The 19267-nt window shown below is 44.2% G+C and overlaps 1 protein-coding gene across 1 annotated transcript in view; it reads left to right on the forward strand.

Moving 5' to 3' along the window:
- CAPRIN2 (caprin family member 2) overlaps positions 1–19267 on the forward strand; it is a 701412-nt gene that overhangs the window by 394614 nt on the left and 287531 nt on the right. The window contains 2 exon segments of the mRNA XM_030214677.1: positions 3166–3297; positions 3558–3668. Of these exon segments, the coding sequence (XP_030070537.1) occupies positions 3166–3297; positions 3558–3668 (243 nt within the window).

The following is a 19267-nucleotide window of genomic DNA, read 5'->3' on the forward strand; positions in this document are numbered from 1 at the left end:
CTTCTCTATGTGTTCCCGCCCTGGCCCATGTTGGGCAGGGTGCTAGACCGGGTGGCAAAGCATCCCGGCAGGGTAATCCTGGTGGGTCCGGATTGGCCCAGACGTCCCTGGTATGCGGACTTGATCAGGCTCTCAGTCGGCGATCCTCTGCGGCTGCCAGTGGAGCAGGGCCGGTTACATCAGGGTCCCGTGGTGATGGAGGATCCCTCCCCCTTTGGTCTTACGGCCTGGCTATTGAGCGGCAGCGTCTGAGAAAGAAGGGCTTCTCAGACAAGGTCATCGCCACTATGCTGAGAGCGAGGAAGCGCTCTACTTCTACTGCTTACGCCAGGGTTTGGCGTATCTTTGCAGCGTGGTGTGAAGCAGGCTCACTTTCTCCCTTCACTGCTCCAATTTCTTCAGTGTTGGCGTTCCTGCAAGAAGGTCTGGACAAAGGCCTGTCGCTCAGTTCCCTGAAAGTTCAGGTAGCGGCTCTGGCTTGCTTCAGGGGCCGCCTCAAGGGTGCTTCCCTGGCTTCGCAGCCAGATGTGGTGCGCTTTCTCAAGGGAGTTAATCACCTGCGCCCTCCTCTGCACTCAGTGGTGCCTGCGTGGAATCTCAACCTGGTGCTAAGAGCATTGCAGAAGCCGCCTTTTGAACCCTTGTCGAGGGCATCTCTGAAAGACCTGACGTTGAAAGCAGTCTTTTTGGTGGCTATCACTTCAGCCAGAAGAGTTTCCAAGCTCCAGGCACTCTCATGTCGAGAGCTTTTTCTGCAGTTCACTGAGGCAGGAGTGACTATTCGCACAGTGCCTTCCTTCCTGCCCAAGATTGTTTTTCGCTTCCATGTGATTCAGCAGCTCTGTCTCCCTTCCTTTCGTAGGGAGGTCTACCCAGAGGAATACTCTGCTCTCAATTTCTAGATGTGAGACGAGTCATCATCAGATACTTGGAAGTGACCAATGATTTCCGGAAATCGGATCATCTGTTTGTCCTGTTTACAGGTCCTCGTAAGGGTCTGCAGGCTTCTAAGCCTACAGTGGCAAGATGGACAAGGAAGCCATTGCAGCGGCTTAGGTGGCCGCGGGGAAGGCCCATACCTTTGCCAGGCATTACCGCTTGACTGTGGCTGCTCGGGCGGAGGCCCGGTTTAGAGCTTCAGTGTTGCGGTCAGGGATTTCTATGTCCCGCCCTGGATGAGTACTGCTTCGGTACATCCCACCAGTCTATGGATTGATCAGCTTGATGATATGGAAGGTAAAATTATGTATCATACCTGATAATTTTCTTTCCATTAATCATAGCTGATCAATCCATAGCCCCTCCCAGATATCTGTACTGTTTATATGCTGGTTGAATTTTAGGTTCAAGTTTAGCCTTCAGTTACTTCAGGAGGACTTCGTGTTCAAGTTCTTCTTTCACTTGGATTCTTCAAGAGTTGAGACGAGTTTGTGTTACAGTGAGCTGCTGCATTCCTCTCCCCTCCGTTTTACGGGGCTGGATTGAGATTTAAATTCTGCCGGCACTCCCTCCCGCTTCGTGCGGCTGGAGGGCAGCTTTGTACCCCTCCCGCTTCGGCGGTGTTAGGGTCAGTCAGCTCCTCCCGCGGTTGCGGTTGCAGGATAAGCCAGATCCCCCCGCATCGGCGGGTGTGGTGTCCCTCCCCCGCTCCGCGGGGATGAGCTGGACGGATTCCCCTCCCCCACTTGTGTGGGGATGAGCTGGGTTAATTTCCCTCCCCCGTTTCGGCGGTGGTGAGCTGGGCAGAGTGTCCCTTCGTGGGTGTAATTCTCTAAGTGCTGAGTCCTGCGGATGGAGCTTTGATATCGACATACTGAGGAGTTTCCGGCAGCACATGACCACATATAGGGAGGCAAAAGTTTGCTCTCTATCTCCACCTGCTGGTAGATGGACACAACCCACCAGTCTATGGATTGATCAGCTATGATTAATGGAAAGAAAATTATCAGGTATGATACATAATTTTACCTTATTTCTGTTCAATAAAGCAGTTTGAAATGTGTGCATTACATATTTCCTCATGATTACATGTATTATCCTATAAGAATATACATGGCTGTAGTGCTCTTTCCCAAAGGGTTTAACATGAAATTTTGACATTCAGAATTAAGAGATTTATTGAAGGCTATAGAAAGCCTGGGAAGTTTGTGCAGTACAGCAAGTTATCAAGGAAGTGGTCTGAGGAACACTTCATTTAAAATACCTGCAGGCTTGAAGGACCACAGATTGCCTATTACATTTTCATATCAGAGCTTATGATATTGTATGAATTCAGCTATAGTGTATAGCCAGTAGTTCTAAATGCCTCCTCGGTATCATTAAACAACTTAGAACAGAATTGAGTTGATCCTGTTTAAATTACTCAACTTTTTTGTATCAAAGCCATGAAAGCAATGTACAGTCAATAAGTGCATGAACCATAATTCACATCAAGGCACAGTGAAACTTAAGTCAGCATCTGGAGTCTGAGCCTGCTATCTTTCAACAAGTGTCTTGTATAGGATTTATTTATGGAAAAGCTGCTGCCACTATCATGATTAAATACAAGCCTTCTAATGAATCTAGGAATTAGATCTAAATATTGTCTTATGAACATTAATCAGTTAGCCACTGAACTGAGTTCAGAGGTCTTTTTTTTTTTTTTTTAAACTATGGTACTAACGTTCTCATTAGTGAGAATACTTAATCTCCAAGTGGTCTCACTAATATCTGAAACTTTCTGCTCATGTGTTGCTTTGGAAGTATTAAAAGATTGAATTTAGGAGGTTTGGACCTGTGATCAGGCTAAAAAAAAAAAACCTGTCGTAATGTTCTGAGGTCTCAGCCTTAAATTCTATTCATATATTAAATGAACTATACAAGTTATCATTGACGCACATGGCCTTAGAACCAGAGGATAGTAATACTTGAAATAGCCTACCTGCAAAAAGATACAGAATATAAATAAACCTGGAAAAGTATGTAGGGCAGCTGTAGAAACAGGGCTAGAGTAAATATGAGGGAGTTAGTGTGAAACCAATTTAACTTTCCAAAGTGATCAGTTCTCAATCTGTCACTGTCTTAAACTGGAGTGTGTTTGCCTTTTGATACAAGCAGTAAATTGAGAAAAATGTAATATGTTAATTAAAAGTGCAAAACTTCAGTATGTGAATGGTTTTTCTAAAGCTTGTTACAGAACAGACAAATAAATGTGCATCTCCTTCCAAGCTATTACATGGATCAAATTCTGCCTTACCTACTATTGATGAGACCTTGTCTGGATCAGAAACCAATCTTTCACAGTCATTGGCTACACAGGTAAAGGCGTGTTGGAAACAAATTTGTGCTGCCTTATGTATGGGCTCTAATACTAGATATCCTGAACAGCACTGGTCAGGTTGCTGTGTGCATAAATCCTAGGCACTTTGTACAACTAAATGTACTAGTTACTTTAAGTTATGCATTTTGCACTCTGTTTTAAACTTACCATTCTCTCTCTCCAATGTAGAGCAATCATTCCAGATAATTTGCATCTGCTGCTTTTAGATATCTCTAACTCTAACCCATTGCCCATTCAGACTCCTTTACCATCTGCAGAAGAGCCTGAAAATTGCATTTCTCCTAAAAGAGAATATAAAGCAAGCACACAACTTGCTGAGCCTATGATACAGAAAGAAAGTATAATTCAGGTAACTTGATGAAATTCTTTTCTCACCAGTTAAACTGCAGTGGTACTTCATTTTTAGAACTTAAATGATTTGTTGTAAGGTCTCTGGTATATTAGATGTGAAAAAAAGAATGGGTGGGTTACACCATTCTGCTGGGGCTCAGTGTGAGGTTGCAGTGAGCCCTTAGCTCCGTCCTAACAATATGAAAATACTGATTTGGATTGCTGGTCAGTGACAAAGGTGAACTAAAATGCCACATTCTTAGGAATAAGCAGCTCTACCTAATTGGAATATGCTACTCAGACCTTGAACAGCCAAAAACAGGAAGATCTCACCTCCACAAATAAGTTCAAACAAAGGTGAAACAGTGGAGAAGCAAAGCAAAAAAACACAACACGGTGGTGTACAAACAAGTCCTTTATTCAGTTATTTCACTGTTGTGTTTTGCTTTGCTTCCTCACTGTTTGATCTTCTTGAAACCATAAGTGCTAGCTCTGGGTGCTTTAGCACCCCCAATATTGAGCAGACTGTGGCTAGGGAGGGCTAATTTTCCATTAGGTTTAGCACCCCCCAATCATTTTGAAAAGTTCTGTGCTTGAAACCCTAACGGATCTGCTAAGAGAATCCACACATCTTGGCTTTGAGTAAGGTATCTGGAATTTTGAGTAAGATGTAATCACTTGTTCATTGGGTTGAGAATGAGTCCCAAAGTTCTAAACTAAACCCATAGAAAAAGGGCTCAGAATAGGGCTTTAAGATCTGTGACATGTTAAGTAGTACCCACTATGCTCACTGCATCTTTTAAAACTATACAAATTGTGCCTGTGTAGCAGCCTATGAAAGTGTGTGTGTGTGTGTGTGGGGGGGGGGGGGGGTTATATCTGAATGCAGTTGGACTAATTGTCAGAAAAAATACAGGCTGCCTGCTATGGGACTTGATCACCCTTTATTTGGGTACTTTCACAACTGTTTTTCAAGCTGGTCCTAGAGACACCCTAGCCAGTCCAGTTTATTTCGGGAGATCTGCAATACATATGCATAAAATTTGCGTGCGTTGCCTTTATTGCTTAATCTCATGCTGTTCATTCTGTAAGGGTTTTATATAAATAGTGTTTTACTTGTTTAATATTTTAGGTTGCATTTTAGAGCTTGGCATAACATCAGTTTAGAGCACAGATACCAACTGAGGAAAGCCTCTCTATTTAGTGTTTAATTCCCTCCTACCTACCCCAAGGCTGATCTTTGATTTTATAGGCTCTCCAGCCAATTAGGTGGAAGACATTTGTAGACTGAAGTAGATTTGCACAATTGCTGTGCCTGATTCCTTTATTTTATTGTGAACAGTTTTTATTGAACAAAACAAGTAAGATGTTCAACTTCCCCCCGGGTTCCTTACAGACTTGAACGCATCTCCTCACCCAACTCTATAGTATAGTCAAAGCTACGGCTTGTATGAGAACAGTCAAAACTGGAAAAACTAACTTCCTTGTCATCAACAGCAGATGAATCCATTAAATGATGGGTTGTATCCGCCTACCAGCAGGTGGAGATAGAGAACACTGAAAGCACATGGTGTTCCTGGACGCCCAGCCCCCTCTGCCTTCAGTATATCTCTATCGCCCAGCAGGTGTGGATGTCGCTTCTCAGCTCCTGGATTTCTGCCTGGGGTGGCTCCTGTGCTTTGCCAATAGAGCAGGGGGTGTTGTGGCTGGTGGTGTCCACTTTAAAGGCATACTTGGTTTTCCCTGTCCCTGCCTTACCCCATTCCCCCTCCTCCCGGAGTTCCTCTGTGGCTGCCTGCCTCTAACTTTCCTCACAGTAAAAAAAAAAAAAAAAAGAGGCTTTCTCCTGAGCTCCTGGTTCGGTGCAGCTTGACCGCAGCTCGTTTGACTCGGTCTCCTGAGGTAAGAGTGGTGCCCAGCTCCTCCAGGGAGGTTCCTGCTGACAGCGCTCTGTGCGGGGTAAGTTTTGGCGCGAAGGCACCATTTTGTTTTCTGTATTTGATGGCTGCTGAAGGGGTTAAGCGCTGCTCCCTCTGTGGGAAACGCAGATCAGCAGCGAGACTTTGCAACACATGCTGCCTAGATGCTAATGCTGGCACAAGCATGGCGGGCGGTGATTCTTCCCGCCCGCCGGAGTTGACAGCAGCCGCCATCTTGGAGAAGCCACGTGACTCGACCCTCGCGGTTGCGGAGGGGTCTGAGTGCAGGGGGGCATCTCGTTTCGAGGTTTCTAGAGGAGCTTTTGCCTCCACTTCCCCCAATGTGGGGGCAGATGTACAGGCTGAGTTTTTCTCCCCTGAATTTGTGCTGCTGATGCATAAGGCTTTTATGTTAAAAAGGCCTGTACTGCAATTCCTTTTGGACTGGGTTGCCTCCGGTTCTTGATAGCCCAGCGTCTGCTGGAGACTTTATTTTTTCCGAGCTTTTGGCTGACACTAAGCGTAGACGAGTGAATACCCCATCTGAGGGGGGACTCTTTACTCTGTTCTCCTCTATGGTCTAGTTTTGGGGATTCTGAGGGGTCTGGCAGGCCCTCACGGACTGATCCAGATGAGGGTGGCTTCTTGCCACAGGAGTTGGATGACCCTAAAGCGGTTCGGATTTTCCACCTTGACGAGCTGCCAGCTCTCATTTCTGATGCCTTACAGGCCCTTTGTATTGAAGATCCTGACGAGGGCACTGCCTCTTCTATTAATCCTAGGATGGCTAGCACTAAGAAGCCTTCTCAGGCTTTTCCCGTGCATACTTCCATCCAAGAGCTTATTTCAGCTCAATAGTCTGACCCTGAGGGTCCCTTGAAGGTGGCCAGGGCTATGTGTCACCTTTACCCCCTGAGGGAAAGTCAGTTGACCCTCTTTGGGATGCCTAAAGTGGATGCTTTAGTCATGGCTGTGACTAAAAAAACTACTCTCCTGGTTGAGGGAGGGGTCGCTTTGAAAGATATGCAGGACCGGTGGCTGGAATCCGCGCTGAAGTGGTCCTTTGATAAATCGAGCCTTTCCTACGGGCGGCTATTTGCAGTTCCTGTGCAGCCCAGGCCTGCCTTTCCTGGTTGCAGCAGGCGGTTGAGCAGCCTACCGATGGAGCAAGTTCCCTTGCTGAGGTCGGCCCGTGTATGGAGTCTGCCCTGTCTTTTTTGGCTGATGCCCTTTATGATCTGGTCAGAGCTTCAGCTAAGCAGATGTCTGTAGCGGTTGCTGCCCGCCGCCTTCTTTGGCTCCAGCATTGGGCGGCTGACATGGCCTCTAAAGAAGGCTGGTGAGGTTACCCTTTCGGGGCCTTCTTTTATTTGGGGAGGATTTGGAGAAGATTAAGGACCTAGGAGTCTCTAAGTCCCAACGGTTGCCTGACGATAGGCCGAGGTCTTCTTCCAAAAGTCCTTCTTTTCCCTCCTCTTCCAAGCCACATTTTCACAAAGCTCACAGGTATCGCCCGGGGCGCTCTGCGGGGTTTGATCAACGTACCCGTTTCCAGCAGAGAAACTCCTTTTGTTCGGACAAACGCGCTGCAGCGTCCGGGCAACGTCCAGGAGTTCAGAGGCGTCCTCCACAATGATGGGGCATCGGTCCACTTATTGGTTCCCGCAGTAGGGGGGTCATCTCTCCCTCTTTTTTGAGGAGTGGACCAAGATTACTTAAGATCAGTGGGTCCTAGACCTGATCAGAGAAGGTTACCAGCTAGAATTTGCCGTCCCAGTAGGAGACGTGTTTTTGGAGTCCCGATGGGGCACTGCCATCAAGCAGGTGGCAGTATACGAGACCTTGCAGGTGTTGCTGAAGCTTGGAGTGGTGGTTCTGGTTCCTCACACCAAATGCGGCTGCGGTCGCTACTCCATCTATTTTGTGGTGCCTCGGAAAGGTGGGTCGTTCAGACTTAAGCAGAGTCAACGAGGCCTTAGGAGTGCGACACTTCCGCATGGAAACCCTGCGCTCCGTCATTGCGGCGGTACAGCCAGGAGAGTTTCTCACGTCTCTGGACCTCAAGGAAGCGTACTTGCATATTCCCATCTGGCCGCCGCATCAGCGGTTTCTCCGGTTTGCGGTATTGAGCCAACGTTTCCAGTTTAGCACCTTGCCTTTTGGCTTGGTGACTGCCCCTCTGACTTTTCCGAGGTCGTAGTGGTAGTGGCTGCCTTTTTCAGGCGAGAGCTTGGGACTTTGTTCAGCTCCTGGGATCGATGACGGCCACCATAGAGGTGGTTCCCTGGGCGAGAGCTCACATGAAACCGCTGCAGCTTGCTCTGCTTCAGCAATGGTCTCCGATTTCCCAGGAATACCAACGCAGACTTCAGTGGCTTCCTGCGGCCCAGCACAGTATGGATTGTTGGCTTTCTGACAGCAGGCTGCGGCAGGGGATGCCATTGGCTCTTACTTCCTTTTTGGTGTCTGGTGGTGATGGATGCCAGCCTTTTGGGCTGGGGAGCTCATTGTCAGGGACACTATGCTCCGGGTCTGTGGTCCACCGCAGAAGCGGGATGGTCCATCAATTGCTTGGAACTGAGAGTGATATTTCAGGCTCTTCTAGCCTTCCACATTACGCTGAAGGGTCTTCCTGTCCGAGTTCTGTCAGACAACACGACAGCAGTGGCCTACATCAATCGCCAGGGCAGCACTCAGTGCAGGGCCCTGGCTGCGGAGGCATCTCAGATCTGCGACTGGACCGAGCGCCATCTAGAGCTGCTGTCCGCGGCTCACATAGCCGGTCAGAGCAACATGCAAGCCGACAGCAGACATCAAATCGACCTGGCAGAATGGGAATTGGCAGAAGTTTTTTTTCAGATTTGTTTCAAATGGGGGACTCCAGGCTTGGACATCATGGCGTCAAGCGTAAACACCAAAGTCCCTCGCTTTTTCAGCAGAAAGAGATCCTCGCTTGGCGGGGTTGGATGCTCTTGCTCAACCTTGGCCCTCGGGCCTCCTGTATGTGTTCCCTCCTTGGCCCTTGATAGAGCGAGTTCTACTTCGGATTTGTCTGCACCGAGAATTGGTGATTCTCTTCGCCCCGGATTGGCCAAGGTGTCCGTGGTACGCGGATCTCCAGCGGATGCTGGTGGACACACCTCTTCCTTTGCCTCAAATTCCAAACCTGTTCAGGGTCCGGTGACTATGGAAGATCCTTGCCACTTTGGTCTTATGGGCTGGCTCTTGAGAGGGCGCAATTGAGGGACAAGGGCTATTATAATAATGTTATTGCCACGCTCTTGCAGGCTCGCACACGGTCTACTTATGCTCGGATCTGGTGTACTCCAACGGCTATCTCGCAGATTCTGGCGACAGTCTCGTTCTTGCTGGACTTTTTGCTGGACGGGCTACAAAAAGGCCTGGCCCACAATTCCCTTTGAGTTCAAGTGGCAGCGTTGGCCTGCTTCCGGGGGAAAGTCTCCGGATTGTCCCTTGCTGCTCATCCGGATATTCTTCGTTTTCTCAGAGGGGCGCTTCGTCTCCATCCTCCTTTGCGGTCGCCTTGTCCGGCTTGGAACCTGGGGCTCGTGTTGAAGGCGCTCCAGTGATCTCCGTTTGAGCCTCTTTAATGGGCTTCTGAGAAGGATGTGACTCTACAAGACAGTTTTTTTTATAGTGGCAATGATGTCGGCTAGAAGAGTGTCTGAGCTTCAGGCTCTTTCCTGTCGGGATCCTTTTCTGCAGTTCTCGGAATCTGGGATAACTGTTCGTACGGTGCCTTCTTTTCTGCCTAAGGTGATTTCAGCTTTTCACCTGAAGCAGCCCATCTTTCTTTCTTCCTTCTCTAAGGAGGCGTTTCCGGACTCCTTTGGGCAATTGCGCCTTTTGGATGTCCGCAGGGCTCTGTGGCGGTATTTGCAGATGTCAAATGAGTTTAGGAATTCTGATCATTTATTTGTTCTTTTGGCAGGTCCCCGACGGGTGTTTCCGGCATATAAGGCCACTATAGCCCGATGGCTTAAGGAACTCATTTTTTTGGCTTATCTGCTTTCAGGGCAGTCGCCGCCTGAAGTGTTTACAGCGCACTCTACGAAGGCAATGTCCTCTTCATGGGCTGAAACGGGTGGTTTTTTTCTCTTAAGGAGATCTGACGTGCAGCTACCTGGGCTTCTCAGCTCTCTTTAGTGCGGCATTACAGGCTGGATGTGGCAGCGTGGCAGGATGCGCATTTTGGAGCGCAAGTGCTTGCTCGCGGAGTTGCCTGTTCCCACCCTTCCTAGGGAGTGCTTTGGTACATCCCATCAGTTAATGGATTCATCTGCTGTTGATGACAAGGAAGGGAACATCAGGTTCTTACCTTAATAATTTTCTTTCCTTTAATCACAGCAGATGAAACCATGATCCCTCCCTGACTGACTTTAGTTTTTGTACAGATGTTGCATACAGACATTGTACCTCATCAGGAGTACTTGAAGACAAGCTATAAGAGTTTCTACATGCTGATTTTATTGCAGGAGGTTGATAACGTCCCTCCTTTTGGTTATTGCCCTGGTTCTGGGGCGTTTGTTCTCTGTGAGGAAAGTTTGTTATATTGCCTTTTTTATTCACACTGCTTTGGAAGTTTCATATACTGAAGGCAGAAGAAGCGGGGCATGCAGGAGCAACATGTGCTTTGTGTTCTCTATCTCCACCTGCTGGTAGGCGGATACAACCCATCAGATAATGGATTCATCTGCTGTGACTAAAGGGAAGAAAATTATCAAGGTAAGAACCTAATTTTCCCATAAGTGACAAAATAGTCGGTATTTAGTTTTAAACCAATGAAACATAGTGAAGAGATGGACTTTGGTAAATAGTCCTTCTCCCAAACAGATCACCTTGCTATGAATGGCTACGCCCCCATTTTCCTGCCCCCCCCCCCCCCCATAAGGGGAAAAAAACTCCAGCAATATCAGGAACCTCTCGTGGCAAGGGGACCAAAACCATCAGGCTCAGCAGTTAAAGCGTATTTAAGATGAAACTTCGAGCCCAAGGTGAAAATGAAGAAATGTAATGATCCCAAACTTCGAGCCCAAGGTGAAAATGAAGATATCTAATGATCCCAGACTAACAAATACTTTTTTCGCTTAAGACAGACCCACCCCCTGCTACTCCAGCAACATGTTGTGGAGCATACTACATCATCCTCAGAATGAAGGGGATTCTGATACTGTCCACACTTTTAGGACTGATTTACTACTACTACCACTACTACTTGACATTTCTAAAGCGCTACTAGGGTTACGCAGCGCTGTACAATTTAACATAGAAGGACAGTCCCTGCTCAAAGGAGCTTACAATCTAAGGACAAATGTACAGTCAGTCAAATAGGGGCAGTCTAGATTTCCTGAAAGGTATAAAGGTTAGGTGCCGAAAGCAACATTGAAGAGGTGGGCTTTGAGCAAGGATTTGAAGATGGGTAGGGAGGGGGCTTGGCGTAAGGGCTCAGGAAGTTTATTCCAAGCATAGGGTGAGGCGAGGCAGAATGAGCGGAGCCTGGAGTTTGCGGTGGTGGAGAAGGGTACTGAGAGGAGGGATTTGTCCTGTGAGCGGAGGTTACGGGCGGGAACGTAAGGGGAAATGAGGGTAGAGAGGTAATGAGGGGCTGCAGACCTAGTGCATTTGTAGGTAAGAAGAAGCTTGAACTGTATGCGGTATCTGATTGGAAGCCAGTGAAGTGACCTGAGAAGAGGGGTGATATGAGTATATCGGTTCAGGCGGAATATAAGACGTGCAGCAGAGTTCTGAATAGATTGAAGGGGGGATAGATGGCTAAGTGGGAGGCCAGTAAGGAGTAGGTTGCAGTAGTCAAGGCGAGAGGTAATGAGAGCGTAGACGAGAGTACGGGTGGTGTGCTCAGAGAGGAAAGGGCGAATTTTGCTGATGTTAAAGAGAGAGAAGCGACAGGTCTTGGCTATCTGCTGGATATGCGCAGAGAAGGAGATTTACCGAATAATGGTGCCCCATATTCCCAAATTGTATATGTCTTATGGTACCTAGATATATCAGAGAAATAATTCCCATATAATCACGGTCCTCACTGATACTAGGCTGTCAGAGGAGGCCCTAACAGACTCCATTAAAAACAACCTGCAACATAACTCAAAAAAATTAATTAAACAGATTATGGCAAAGTGGGCGTTGTAGTTGTTTAGGGCTCAGCTCATAACCTACTCTATAATTTACTGTACCATTTATGAACTCTAACGTAATACCACTCTGAAATCTATTTTATCATTTATTAACCTTAATGCAATACCACTTTGTATTTCTCAATCCGGAAATGGCGATTGCCATCACGGCATAATGTAAGCCACATTGAGCCTGCAAATAGGTGGGAAAATGTGGGATACAAATGTCAGCTTAGTTTCCAGCAAGTATAACAATCTACTTAGTCTGCCAAGTTACTTAACAAAATGCCATTAACTCAATGCTGTACTCGGATTTTATGCTTTATGCAGTTCTAGTTATATTTAATGCAGAATAAAAATCAATTGCTGTTCTGGCCTTACCCAAGAGTATATCATAAGTCATATACATATCCCTGTTCAAACACTTCCACACATTCATTTTACACATAACCTACAATTTCCTTTCTATATACGCTGATTTTTATAATAGCATTCACTCCTGCCATGTGACTATTCACAATATGTACTGTTAAACAGTTCACACAACTTGCACATTGACAGCTAATTTACATCTCACTCCAAATACACCCCATTTACTTGAACATCTCTGCAACCTTCCACATAGAATTTTCCAAGAATGACTGGGAGATTTCTTCCAACTCTTCACAATTTGACCCCCTACAATTCAAAACATAAATTTAATTCTTTATCATGGTAGTTTTCTGAGTAACCAGATCTGCTACAAACTTCTGCTTAAAATCATTAGATAGGCGCATTTCATTGATAGGAAAAAACAAATTAGGATGCAGCTGTGATTTTATTTTTTTTCCCTATTTTTAACAATGCAAAGTAGTGAAAATAAAGTTCTACACTTGTCCCAAGTAAACTAATTAGTATCTCGCATAAATAGTAGATCAAGTAATCGGTTAGGTGTACAGTGTCCCCTTGTATACAAAATAAAGCTCATAAAGGACAAGGAGAGGTTGAAATTTTAACATTCTGTCAGGTTACGAACATACCTAAATCTTTACGACCCTAGCTGCAAAGGTCTCAAGTACTAATCAATTTATGGATCCAACTTCTCCTATATAAGTACACAACTCTGGAATGCACTACCAAAAGCCGTAAAAACAACGTATGGCCACCTCAACTTCCGGAAATCACTAAAGACCAACCTGTTCGAAAAGGCATACCCTACTGACCCAACTTAATGCCTGAACCCAGCAACACAAAGAAACCAATACTTGTAATGAACACTATGAACCACTATATAACTCCTCTTCTCTGATTCCCTAATGTGTCTGTAACACATTTATCTCATTGACAATAACAACACTTTCCATGTGTTTCATCACCGGAGGTGGCTAACGCCTCACGGTACTATGCAAGGCACGTTGAGCCTGCAAATAGGTGGGAAAATGTGGGGTACAAATGTAATAAAATAAATACCACTCAAATAACAGTCCCAAATAGGAAATCAAACAACCCATCTCCTATAGGGGGAGAGAGGACAAGACAAACAGTGGGGCAAACTAGGCAGTCGCCTAGAAAGGCACTCTCCTTTTTCTGATACACCTAATAAGCATGCATTAAAACATTCAACTAGCATAAATGTGATAAAAGATGTTCTACAATACGGCTTTACCATGAAACAGTAAACATGTTTAACAGCATTGGGATTCGAATACCAGAGATATAATAAAATGTTAGCATAATACTAATGGTACACCTAATAAGTGTGCATTAAAACATTCAACTAACATAGATATGATGATAAAAAAAATATTTTCTAAGAGTCGGGCTTTCACCTGCTTCCTGAAGTAGAGGTAGTCTTGAGTTATATGTAGCCCCTCGGAGTAAATACCAGAGCATGGGGGCTACTCCTGAGAAGGCTTGCTGGCGAAGTATCACATCGTACTATTTCTTTTGATAAGGGTACATATAGTGATGATCCTTGAGAGGATCTTAGAGGTCTCAAAGGTGTGTAAAGGGCTAACTTATTCTTTAAGTACTCTGGCCCATTTTGTATGAGGATCTTGAAAATCAGAGTTTTAAATTTAGCCATGTAAGGTACTGGAAGCCAGTGTAGTTTTTGGGGAGGCTAAAGGGGCGTGGTTAGGGGTGGAGCCTGGGGATGGAGCTTATATCCACAATTGACAACACACAGAAAAAAAATTAGTAAAAATAAGTCACAATACCTTATTAAATTTAGATATTAGATATGTATTGTATGTCAAAGAATAAAGTGGTTACTCAAAGCATATACTAACCACAATTGCTCTACTGTAAAACACTATGCACAAACACACTCAGAACCTTACTAGGCAGACCCTAATACACCAATATACCACCCATATGGAAAATGCAGACCGTCAACAATATGAAACAAGGGATCATAATATCACAATTCTCATGTAGAGCCACAAAACACCCTTTTAGGGTGGATAGTGTTCACAATGAGCTCCTTTTATTAACGACCATATGTAGATCTTTCAAGAGGTAGTGTCTCATGATTTAGGCTCCACACCCTTTCTGATGTTTTGGTGCCACCTCAGTAAGGCCAACACACAATCTCTCCACTGCAAAACACTATACATAAACTTGTACAAAAACACACTCATAACTTTATCAAACCATAACAACACTAATTCCAAGGACAGGACGAGCTACAACCTTATGCGTGGAAAGGCGACACTATAATTACACCGGGCTCTAAAACACCAGTACAAAACCTAGTAAAACAAAAATGGCTGCAAATAATACTACACACTAGCAGAATACTGCATCTTGATCACACATGAAAAACACATGACACAACAGATATGAAGGCAAATATTGAACTGGAAAGTTAAGTCAGACTCAGCATGCAGCAATACTAGAAAATTTGAAACTTGCATGCAAAATATCACAGATGCACATTTCCAAAAGCTGACACATTCCAGTTAATAAATTCTGAATAAAATACTTTTTTCTACCTTTGTTGTCTGATCATTTAGTTTTTCTATTCATCTGACAGGGTCTCCCCCAGTTTCTCCCCTGCAGCTTCTCTCTCTTGCCCATGTCCCCTCTTTCTCTCCCCATTTCTACTAATCTCTCTCTCTCTCTCTCTGTACCCCTCTTCCATCCAGCATCATCTCTCTGGCTCTTCCCTGCTCTTTTCCTTGTCTCTGGCTCTCCCCTGCTCTTTTGCATGTCCCTGGCTCCAGAGGCGTAGCTAGGTTTTGACGTCTGGGGGAGCAGACTTTTGTAAAATAGGCGCCAGAAGGGTAGCCCGCGCATAGCGATAGCATCCCACAGCAGAGAAGATGCAACTAGAAATTCCTAGAAATGTCAAGGCACTGCTAAGCCTAGGGGACACTGGTGGCTGCTTTAGAGTCTCATTGGGATTAGCACATTTTCCAAGGGTACCTAGGCTCTGACTCTCTTATAAAGGTAACAACCAAATAGGAACTTCTCTGACCTTTTTTTACAATGTACTGGCAAGTGGCAGCCAAGTGAAAACACAAATAGAAACATAGACCGAAGAAATATTTTTTACACTCTATATTAGCATTGCAAGATGTTGGCATTTGTGTACTGTGAAGTGGAATTTCTTACAATAGGCTGCAGTTAGTAAAATGCTGAGGTGGATTTAGTGACAGTGCCGGTACAGTACTGAATCTGAATTTACAGAAATACAGGTTAATAAATACAAAGCAAATGTTTACGCTGATACCTTTTTATTGAAACTTAAAGACACTTTAATCAACTTACAAGTAAGTTTTGTATTATGCCTCTTAAAACAGAGAGAAAAAACAAACTTCAATAAACAAAGTTGAACATTTCTTATTTTCTGAATATCAGGCCCTAAAATAGTAACATAGTAGATGATAGCAGATAAAGACTTGTACAGACCAAGTAAGTACTGTTCAAGATTCAATACTAGATTTTATTCAGTGCTATGCCTATAACTTTGGGGTGCTATAATGAATGAAGTAAACAAACTTTAACAAAGCCTTTTGCGCCTAGGCCTCATCCTGGAAAAATGATCAATCACAGTGTTGTAGTCAATTGCCTCAGCGAGCTCCCTTTCTATTGACAAGAGCTAAGCTGGATAGTCGGTCCTCACTCGTGACAGAACGCAAATAAGATTTTATCAGCTTTAGGTGGCTAAAAGACCTTTCTGCAGAAGCACTGCTTATGGGCAATGTTAAAAAGATCTGGTAAAGTGTAGTAATGTTTGGATATATTGAGCACATGTCATTAGCAATCATGAACTTGAGTACAGTGCTTATGTTAATTTCCTCTTCACTACTGCTAGCTGTGTTTAGGGTAGGATCTGAAAATTCTTTCATCAAGCCTTTAAAGGAGCTGAATTCTTCCAGAATTACACTTGCGCCATCAAGAACAGAGGCATACTGGTGTGCAAGGATTTGTAATCTGGCATCAGCCTCTTCAGAATCAAAATGTTTAGGATCAAGCACAGTAAATTTGGATGCCACCTCCTGAGAATGTTGAAACCTCTCCTGGGTACTTGTAAGAACTCTGTCCAAGGAGACCAAATATGACTCCACCAAGAATTGCTTCCTAGCATCAGAAATCACTTCATCAGCAGCAAGTTCCTCATGAAACATTCCTTTTTTATACTCTTTGTGCTTTATATTGTGTAGTTATACCACACTTTAATGCTAGCTCAGTAGCCTCCCATTCAATTTCTTTAAATTCATTTTCATTCCTTCAGCTAGCTGTTTACATGTGCAGTTTATCTCTCCATCCACAATTCGTTGTAAGGCAACAACTAGAGCAGGCAAATTTTGTATGGCTGCTTCTATGGCTGATTTCCTACTCGCCCATCTCGTATCAGATAATTTCTTCAATGATAATGCAAACAATTCAATTTGTTTGCGTTGCTCTTCTTTGAGGATTGAAAGGCGAGGTAAGCTTCCAGAAAAAAAAGAATACAAACTTTCTAGAGTTCCAAAGAATATTCTATTCTGAACACTTGAATTTACAGAGTCAATTAAAACAAGATTTAGATTGTGAGCACAGCAATGTGTAAACAAAGCATAAGGAGAAACTTCCTTAACTCTCATTTGAAGACCAGATATCTCACCAGCCATGGTGCTTGCTCCATCATATGCTTGTCCATAACACATACTTATTGACAGCCCCAGGTTACTTATAGCAGACATGAGAACATTAAAAAAAAATTCTGCACTTGCTCCTGGCAATTCAATGAACTGGACAGTGTTCAACAGCATCACCAGATTTTGTTACATACCGTAATGATAATGAAAATTGATCCATTCGGCTGATATCAATGGTGGAGTCAATCACAGCAAAATATTTTGCAGCCTTGATTTAATTGACAATCAGTGCTATAACTTGACGAAACGGAATGTATGAGATCATTTTGTATGTCAGGGCTTAGGTATGTTGCATTTAGATCACCCATTAAATGCTGGCTAAGGAGTGTATCATGTTTAGCTAACAATTTAATCAGTTCCAAAAAATTCCCCTCATTCGTTCCACAACCAGCCAAACCTCTATGCTCACGATGACCACGAAACGGTAATCCTTGCTTTGCAAGGAATAAAACTACATCAATAATATGCTTCAGAAGCATTCTGTTTTGTTCTATTTTTTTCTTTCTGCAGCTACAAGTTTTGCAATAAGTTTTATCTCTTAACAGATGAAATCTAGTAAGAAAGAAATCTTTCTCTGCTTTTCTATGACTCTCGCACTTTTCATGCTTCTCAATTATGTCAATGCCCTTGTTAAAAATTTTTGCAACCCTTTTTAGGATTGCTCCATGTACGGTTATCTGAACATTAAGCACCTGAGAATAACCAACAATAGAAACAAAACATTGCATTTGATCTGGGTGAATATACTAACCACTGTCTCTCATTTTCACGGCCACTTTTCTCATGTTTTTGTTTGTACCATAACATACTAAAGTGCCGCCCATCTTTGCCCTTAGGAAATACAAAGTTCTTTTTCAGTCCTGGTCGACAAGGACCCTGTTGGAGTAATGCACGTATCAGAGGAGATGTGATGGATTTATTTTGAAATAAATATGGATCTGTTGGAAAGTCCACTTTTGTATCAATAAGTTCACAAAGTACTGTACTAACTGTAGTTTCCTCTTCTTCCTTGTTTTCACTGTCAAATGGATCAGAGTTAGGTTCTACTATTCTTTCTTCATTTTCACTATCATTTGATGGGAAAAAAGTGCTGTCAAGCAGTTCTCCACAGGATAAGCTGGTGCCACTTCGAGCAGAAATTGATGTGTTGGAATTCATAGACCGAGCTGCTGCTTCCTCATTTTCATTATGAATATCACTCTCAGACTAGGTGTTTACATAGTGTTCACTTGAGCCACCAGCAGCATCAGTTTGTGCTTGAATTGAAGTGACCACAAAAGCGGACTACTGTAAGCCAAGCTGGAAACCACAGGAAACCATACGAGCACATGTAACTCCCTGGTGGAGGAAAAAGATATAGACAGTGTGTGAATCAAAGAAAACTCAAGAATGATAAAGTTGAATCCCAAACCAACCAATACAGATCTAGACAACAATTTCTTTTAATAAATCCACATATATGCTTCAAGGGAAAAGCAGTGCAGGGTCTTCTTGGACCTCATGTGCACTGCAGTTCTGATAGCTACACCAACAAGAAGTTTGTGTCGGAACTCAAAAGGGGTAGAAATGGATTAAATACGTAGCATTTGTATGGACCCTGTGGCCTCTGTGTCACTGTGCTGCTTTCTGCTTTATGGAGAAGACTTCAGGAGTGCTCCCCTACCACTGCCATCGGTCTCACACTCCTGCTGCTAGTGTTGTCAGTATCATGACTGAAGAGTGAAGGCATTGGGGCCACTGGAGCTGACCTCTCTGCTGTGTTTCAGCAGCAGACCTGTGCTCTTCAACCACGATTCTAGCAACACCAGCAGCAGGAGTGCTCCTGTACTCTGCCAAGGCACAGAGAGCAATGCACTGCTGCTGGTCCACAACACACTATACTACATGAATCACAGTCAGGATTTCGATCCAACCATAGAACTAAAACAGTGCTAACCACTCTCATAACCAAATTTAAGCAACTAATCGCAACTGGGAACAATGTGCTACTCCTACAATTCGATATGTCCAGCACGTTCGACATGGTTAGCCACCAAATACTCTCGAATATCCTAGACTACTTTGGGATTGGAGGAAACATACTAAGATGGTTTACAGGCTTCTTAACAACAAGAACTTATCAAGTGACTTCCAAATCAAAAACATCAACACCATGGAAACCTGAATGCGGAGTACCACAAGGATCACCGCTCTCACAAACCCTTTTTAACCTAATGATGACACCTTTAGCCAAATCGCTATCCGACTAAGGACTCAACCCATACATATATGCAGACGATGTCACGATATACATCCCATTCAAACAAGACATAACCAAAATCACAAATGAAATCATACACAGCCTCCAAACAATGAATTCATGGGCAGACGCATTCCAACTAAAGCTAAACGCAGAAAAAACACAATCTCATCCTGTCCTCA

This window comes from Microcaecilia unicolor, chromosome 9, assembly GCF_901765095.1.
Source record: "Microcaecilia unicolor chromosome 9, aMicUni1.1, whole genome shotgun sequence".
NCBI lineage: Eukaryota > Metazoa > Chordata > Amphibia > Gymnophiona > Siphonopidae > Microcaecilia > Microcaecilia unicolor.